This window comes from Haliotis rufescens, unplaced genomic scaffold (genome assembly GCF_023055435.1).
Source record: "Haliotis rufescens isolate VD_foot unplaced genomic scaffold, xgHalRufe1.0.p SCAF_31, whole genome shotgun sequence".
NCBI classification, from domain to species: domain Eukaryota; kingdom Metazoa; phylum Mollusca; class Gastropoda; order Lepetellida; family Haliotidae; genus Haliotis; species Haliotis rufescens.
In genome coordinates this window covers 5521838-5530063 of record NW_025964013.1, presented here as the reverse complement: position 1 = coordinate 5530063, position 8226 = coordinate 5521838, and the positions used below count along the sequence as shown (strand labels likewise).

Below are 8226 nucleotides of genomic sequence, written 5' to 3'. Positions count from 1 at the left end.
GTATTATTACCAATCGGTAAGTTGGGATAGACACATCTATTTGTCACAAAATCTAAACTACATGTATGTACTGTTTTGACAGCAAGTGATCCGTAACACATAAACAACTGAACCGTGTTATATTCCGTGTATGGGATGCAGTGTTTACAGCGTTTCAAGTCAAGAATAATTTGTCAAAAAGGATAAAACAATTCTCAATCTAAACTTATATGGCTGAATTTCACCTAATGACAACTACCTGTCATTTGAGTCTTTTTTCGATGTGTGGGTGGAATAACGATAATGATAGCTCTGGTAATACTGCCAGTATTTATTAGTTGTAAACAATGCATGAGCGAGGTAGAATGTGAAAACATAACGAACCGTGGACTGTAAATAAGTGTTACGTTGTTTTTATATTCAAGCAAATCTGTAAAAAAGGAAAATGTACCAATGTTTTGGCCAAAGAAATACAACACTTGGACGTGCTTCAGGGATTGAGTGAAAAATCAGTCAGTCCACCAATCTGTGCAGTTGCACAAATTACCCAAGAAGCTTTTTGAAAACTAAAGCTTGCATTATACTATTGATTACACAATAAAAATCACAACATCAAACCTACAGGCAATATGGCTCTACATTAACAGTTCAGTCTCAGTGTTGGGCACTACAGAATGTTTAATTTTGTCCATAGCTACAATGATAATCTTAACAAGAAAAAAGCTGATCTCCATCCCAAGGGGAATTAACGTTAAGATTGTGTTTAGGTTTGTCCGTCCAATGTTTGCATCCACTACTGAAACAATAATAATTAATTTTGCAATGTAAGTACTAAAGGTGTACTCACTAAACTTCCTGACCACAAAAATGTCAACAATGTCAAGCGTTGTCAATAGGACAATAAGAAACCCTAATGATACACATCCGCCTGCAACTGGGCCCAGTGGCGTACTGGACAGGGAGGTCATCACCATAGCTAGGGTGAACAGTGCATTACCAAGAATCCAGATCGCAAAGGCACCAATGGCATTCTCAACAAATAGTATGAACAGCACGTTGTCAACATGCCGTCCCTGCTTCTGTAGCTCGAGCTTGTGTTCGAACCTGGTTCTGTAGCTGAGGACGAGACACGCGTAGTAACAGAGCTCCGAACCTAGGAGGAAGACGAAGGCTAGTTCCAGAGCCTGTCTATCGAGGAGAAACAGCCAGCCGATGTAGAGTAGATCACCCAGGATGTGCACCCAGAAGAAGGCGGGGGTGAAGAGGACGGGGTGGAGGTAGAGAGGCCCCTCGGGGCCCTTCCTACAGATCAGGGTCAGCGAAAAGATGAGCCAGAGAATTTGAAGAGCAAATATGAAGGCAAAGACGTAGATAGACCATCGGGCTTTCCTGAACACGTTGTTATTAAGGTTGGACACATTGTTTGTTGTATCCAGGAAAATGTCTGAAATTTGATATCAAAGAATTCAATTTTTTACACAAAAATGTACAGCATGCATGGGATCCTTGAGTATACGGTATAATAATTTCTTACAAGTACCAAGAGATGGTACAATGGGTGGAATGAGTGCAATTACCTGATCCTCCAAGCTCGGCAAAGAAGGTGAGTATGACTGTCACCACAAACACCAGCAGGGTCAAGACGTTGAGAAGAATCAGGGAGGTGCCCGACCACTTCATTGTAACTGAGGCTCACTAAGTAACAAAAGAGAACACGTAGAGGAACAAACATTTAAGTGAGCGAGTGAGTTAAATTCAGTCATATAGCGACGACAACACGTTTCAATATCCAAAGCACGCCAAAAAGATACATCACTGATTTAATAACAATATTTCAGTACAACAAAGCTCACCAGTGCGTTGGATTAAAACAATAGCTGACGATAGTTACCTCGATCATGATAGGTATTGCATGTCACACAGAGGCACAATCACGTTAACTTCCAAAAAGAGAGACTTCAATTAGATGCCGTTGGTAAAGTGAAGTGGTAACATGTTGGCAAAGTGAGTGGACTTGAGGATGTACAAGAAACATGTTGGCAAAGTGAGTGGACTAAGGAACTTACAAGAAACGTGTTGGTAAAGTGAGTGGGCTTGGGAATGTACAAGGAACATGTTGGCAAAGTGAGTGGGCTGGGGCCTGTTTCAGATACATGTTGGTAAAGTGGGTGGACTGGGGAATGCACAAGGAACATGTTGGTAAAGTTAGTGGACTGTGGAATGTACAAGGAACATGTTGGCAAAGTGAGTGGACTGGGGAATGTACAAGGAACATGTTGGTAAAGTGAGTGGGCTGGTGAATGTACAAGGAACATGTTAGTAAAGTGAGTGGGCTGGGGAATGTACGAGGTACATGTTGGTAAAGTGGGTGGACTGGGGAATGTACAAGAAACATGTTGGTAAAGTGAGTGGACTGGGGAATGTACAAGAAACGTGTTGGTAAAGTGAGTGTGCTGGGGAATGTACAAGGAACATGTTGGCAAAGTGAGTGGACTGAGTAGCTTACAAGAAACATGTTGGTAAAGTGAGTGGGCTGAGTAGCTTGCAAGAAACATGTTGGTAAAGTGGGCGGATTGAGGAACTTACAAGAAACATGTTGGTACAGTGGGCGGACTGAGGAACTTACAAGAAACATGTTGGTAAAGTGGGCGGACTGAGGAACTTACAAGAAACATGTTGGTAAAGTGGGCGGACTGAGGAACTTACAAGAAACATGTTGGTAAAGTGTGCGGACTGAGGAACTTACAAGGTAAAGTGAGTGGGCTGAGTAGCTTACAAGAAACATGTTGGTAAAGTGGGCGGATTGAGGAACTTACAAGAAACATGTTGGTACAGTGGGCGGACTGAGGAACTTACAAGAAACATGTTGGTAAAGTGGGCGGACTGAGGAACTTACAAGAAACATGTTGGTAAAGTGGGCGGACTGAGGAACTTACAAGAAACATGTTGGTAAAGTGTGCGGACTGAGGAACTTACAAGAAACATGTTGGTTTGAAGCCACGTATTCGAGTCTACAGTGGCGACGCCGTCAGCACTGTGTGATACTGAAAACAACAACTCTGTACGTAAATATAAGTGACAAAGCCCCTTGTCCATATTCATAGAAATCTCAGTCAAAGGCAAAGTCGATGGTACGATTCCGACTATATCATGAACATGTGTTTATGAATCACTATCAAACAGTGATGACAACATGTTTTCGAATATATTTGAGCGTATCCTTTTGAAAGCTATATTGGGGCATTGTACGCTATAACCCCGACCAAAAAATATTTTGAGCAAGAGTCTGTCTGTCCTTGTCATTTTCGAAATGGGAAATCAATATAACCACGTAATGACATGTGACAGATTATTCTAAACATCAATAGACATTGCAGGCAGAGAGTTAAAAATAGGATATCCGAGTCGGATTGTATCTGACGTTGACGGTTTGAATTCTGTAACTGTAATTTAATTAAACGGGGTGATGATACATCCTCCACTTAGTTGGTTGTTGGTTGGTTGGTTTTTTAACGCCGCGCTCAGCAATATTTTAGCTATATGACGGCGGTCTGTAAACTCATTCTTATCAAATAGTCGGAAAAGTTCCTATTTTGGTGTGGATTGTATGGTTTGGTCGCTCTTATTTACTGTCATAGGACTGTCTGGCGGTTCATAAAGGAAAATCGGTTTCATCATCTATGACGTTAATGTTTCTCGAACGCTTGGACATTGCTGGCAACGCCTTGAAAAGAAGGGCAAGGTCACCGTAGAACAGATTATGAGAAACGGCAATAAACATACGTGAGTAATGATCAGCTCGGCTAAAGATGACCCCACACAAACCACATTGAAAACATCATTTCAAAAATAAACATGTCCATAAATCGGCATATGTCAACGCAATACATAGTGTGGTTATAACTATGTAACACCTGCAGGTAGTTTATAGAGATGTTGTAACATATATAGGGAGGTTAAAGAGATGTTTTAACATATACAGGGAGGTTATAGAGATGTTGTAACATATACAAGGAGGTTAAAGAGATGTTGTAACATATACAGGGAGGTTATAGAGATGTTGTAACATATATAGGGAGGTTAAAGAGATGTTTTAACATATACAGGGAGGTTATAGAGATGTTGTAACATATACAAGGAGGTTATAGAGATGTTGTAACATATACAGGGAGGTTATAGAGATGTTGTAACATATATAGGGAGGTTATAGAGATGTTGTAACATATACAGGGAGGTTATAGAGATGTTGTAACATATACAGGGAGGTTATAGAGATGTTGTAACATATACAGGGAGGTTATAGAGATGTTGTAACATATACAGGGAGGTTATAGAGATGTTGTAACATATATAGGGAGGTTAAAGAGATGTTTTAACATATACAGAGAGGTTATAGAGATGTTGTAACATATACAGGGAGGTTATAGAGATGTTGTAACATATATAGGGAGGTTAAAGAGATGTTTTAACATATACAGAGAGGTTATAGATATGTTGTAACATATACAAGGAGGTTATAGTGATGTTGTAACATATACAGGGAGGTTATAGAGATGTTTTAACATATACAGGGAGGTTATAGAGATGTTGTAACACATACACGTAGTTTATAGAGATTGTACATACACTTGTACTTTATAGAGATGTTGTTACATATACAGGTAGTTAATAGCGATTTTGTAACATAATGCAATTAGTTAACAAAGATGTTGTTACATCTACAGGTAGTTTATAGAGATGTTGTAACATATACAGTTAGTTAACAAAGATGTTGTTACATCTACAGGTAGTTTATAGAGATGTTGTAACATATACAGTTAGTTAACAAAGATGTTGTTATATCTACAGGTAGTTTATAGAGATGTTGTAACATATACAGTTAGTTAACAAAGATGTTGTTACATCTACAGGTAGTTTATAGAGATGTTGTAACATATACAGGTAGTCTTTAGAGATTGTGTAACATATACAGTTAGTTAACAGAGATGTTGTTACATCTACAGATAGTTTATAGAGATGTTGTAACAGATACAGTTAATTAACAGAGATGTTGTTACATCTACAGGTAGCTTATAGAGGTATGTATACAGTGTACACAGATGTTGCAAATTGTATCAATGAACTATGGCTTACCTCACACAATGAATTGTCATGAAGATTGAAGATAGATAGAACCTCGTGGCTGCCGAGTGCTATGGTATAAACAGGTGACACCGCCTATCCCGGGGATAATTTCATCGACCAATCATCAACGTTAGATCTGTGACGGTAGGACTGCGTCTGTCAGGTGATGCCAAACGCTGGATAAACTGTCATGCCATGGATCTCGCCTGAATTAAACATAATGTCGACATCTCGTTATTGTTGATGCAGCTGATTCTGAGCCAGGAACTCATTGGCCATTCCGAACGTGTATTCTAACACATAAAACTAACGCAGCTATAGGTCTGTATGCAGAAACATACAGAAATTATGAATCAACCATGGGGGGAATGACTCGAATATGAAAAAGGCTAGATGATTCATCTTCAGGATCAACAGAGTCCCGTGTTTTTTTTCTCTATAACAGGAATCTTTCTGCTTCAGTAGTACTGCCCCTCCGATACAGTTTCTTGTTATGTTAGTAAGTTTGCTGGGCGTTGATTTTCTCAGATGTGGAAGTTGAGGTGAATCAGAGCAAAATATAGATATACATACCAACATCAGTAACATACTTGATGCCGAGCACGTATGGTAGACATTCACGTCATGCGAAAGTCCAGGGCCAGCGATGTGCCTTGCGTGCTACACTTGCTTGACCTGTTTTTGAAATCGTATTGTGATATGTTCTGTACAATAAAACATTGACAGTCCATACTATCTGTACAAGAACACACTGACGGTCCATAGTATCTGTACTGGAAACATTGACGGTCTATATTATATGTACTAGAAAACATGGATTGTCCATATTATCTGTACGAGAAAACATTGACGGTCTATATCATATGTACTAGAAAACATGGATTGTCCATATTATCTGTACGAGAAAACATTGACGGTCCAAAGTATCTCTGTAAGATACCACTGACGGTCCATATTATCTGTAAAAGAAAAGACTGACGGTCTTTATTATCTGTACTAGATAACATTAACGGTCTATATTATCTGTACTAGATAACATTAACGGTCTATATTATCTGTACTAGATATCATTAACGGTCTATATTATCTGTACAAGAAAACATTAACGGTCCATAGTATCTGTACAAGAAAACATTGACAGTCAACATTATCTGTACTGGAAACCGTTGACGCCAATATCATCTGTACTACAAAATATTGACGTTATTATTTCCATTTAACAAAATCCAACAGATTTAGACAATGTAATTTTCACTACGACGCACATGAGTATTTATGGTTTTATAAACAACTACTATAATAGTGCTTTCGTCATAAAACACTGTACGTTGTGATTTACTGTGGATTTCGAGTTGATTGTGACATGAATGTTTGTAATGTACCGAGGCGATGCTTAACGAGGGATACGAATTACACATATACAGTAACCCCGCATAGCACGTTTGAGAGGCACGTCACGTTTACCAACTGACTGAGTCCGGCTTTCTCCGGTACCTTCAATGCTTGATTATAACACAAAAGGTAAGCACCTGTTTCTTTTTATTGAATATTACAGATGTGTAAATGGTACTGAAAATGAACAGAATTCGTTCTAGTACACACAAGCGCCTGGGGATCAGCGACAACTATTGAGAAGATACGAGTTGGGTGATCCTCGTCTCTGCCTCGTTCAGTCATCGGCGCCATCGGGACTTGAACGTCATCCAAACGCATTATCATCAAATCTAAACTTAACGAACCGTAGAATTAGACATCGACTCATTGAAACCAGTTAACACTGATGTAAGGTCACACTTTAAGACACGGTACAGGTGTAGCAGGACGTGGTGTCACACCAAACAGTTGACATCATCAACGCCTGCTCGCGTGGTCTTAAATTTATTGGTATTTTTAACTTTTTCAGTTAGATAGATAGATAATTTATTCGTTCAAAACTGTGAGGCCACAGGCCCATAGTATACAGCGTTTAGGAAGCAGTTTTATACAACATAAACTTATTTCTAACAGACATAGCATGATATATATATTGACAAATTGCGTATGACATCAAGTTTAACTGAAGCTTTTAGAGTGACAAGTCTGTGGTACTGGTACACAAAAAGCTCTCATTTTTTAAGTACAGACTTCTTAGATTATGACATGTATGGAAAATTAACAGGAAGTGATATCCATCTTCAATAAGATCTGGATTACACTGATTACAAAATCTTAATTGTGTACATTCAATTAGTTTGTGGGAATTTCATCGAAATTATGTAATTCTATATTTTCTAAGATTGAAATAAATAAATAAGCTGGTGTGTGTATGAGATTTTAAAAACTTATTGCAATTACATTTACTAGAAGAGTCTACAATAGAAAGCGTTTTTGTGAAGGTATATATCTTTAAGTGTTTGCCTAATGGACAACAATACTTTATCTGGGCTTTCTGGTACACATTGTTCATTCCATACATAACTGTATCCACATTCGTTTAACAAACGTTTTACATATTAATAAACCAAATTTTGAACTCCATGGCTTTAATATAACAACATCATATTTTCACATTTTCTTGTCAATCTGTAAAAGGCATATTTAAAATTTTAAACCAAGATTTTATTTATTCTAATGTACTGAAACACAAAAAGGTACCCGCCCACTTTCGCCATAGATCATAACACTACACTGTACACAGTACACTGTTTGACACCAAGAAATCTTTTACATGCATACAAGTGTACTAGTCCAATCGCCCTGTACCCATAGAAGCCCCGTATCTCTGAGCCATATCATTAGTTATTGGGTCTTTAGTGGCCGTATACGGTGTTATATTGGGTTAGAAGAAAAATATTTGGCCATATGTTTCCGAAAAGTGTACACTATTTGGTATCTTTATGGCACATGTCAAGTCAAAACGTACAACCGGTACAAACGACAGGACCAGTTCATATGTTTCCGATTTAATGTAAACATAAACGTTAACAATGGAAGATATTATGTGAATGTTTAAACAAGTTTTATAGGTAAAATGTATCGAATTTTCATAAAAATACTCGCATGTTAACAGAAATCTGCGGGCAACTGTAACTTACAGCAGTCCGCTTACCTCTAACGACGGGCTGCTATCAATTCTATTGCTAT

General features: G+C 38.3%; 1 protein-coding gene across 2 annotated transcripts; it reads right to left on the bottom strand.

Annotated features, from left to right (window-relative positions):
* Nucleotides 1–308: 308 nt before the first annotated feature.
* Nucleotides 309–5308, bottom strand: LOC124126498. Of its 2 annotated transcripts, XM_046489941.2 has the most exons (4): nucleotides 5113–5308; nucleotides 2956–3023; nucleotides 1557–1674; nucleotides 309–1423 (listed from the first exon to the last, which is right to left on the bottom strand). In XM_046489941.2, the coding sequence occupies exons 3-4, from the start codon at nucleotides 1657–1659 to the stop codon at nucleotides 615–617; spliced, it is 912 nt and encodes a 303-aa protein (XP_046345897.2). In that variant the 5' UTR covers nucleotides 1660–1674; nucleotides 2956–3023; nucleotides 5113–5308; the 3' UTR covers nucleotides 309–614. The 2 variants fall into 2 exon arrangements, with proteins under 2 accessions (XP_046345897.2, XP_046345898.2); XM_046489942.2 differs by lacking the exons at nucleotides 2956–3023; nucleotides 5113–5308 and adding an exon at nucleotides 2366–2379.
* Between the last annotated feature and the right edge of the window lie 2918 nt (nucleotides 5309–8226).

Coding starts and splice junctions, on each gene's coding strand:
- LOC124126498 (XM_046489941.2), bottom strand. CDS start 1,659: ATGAAGTGGTCGGGCACCTCCCTGATTCTTCTCAACGTCTTGACCCTG. Junction 1,424..1,556: donor TGCCGAGCTTGGAGGATCAG/GTAATTGCACTC, acceptor ATCAAATTTCAG/ACATTTTCCTGGATACAACA.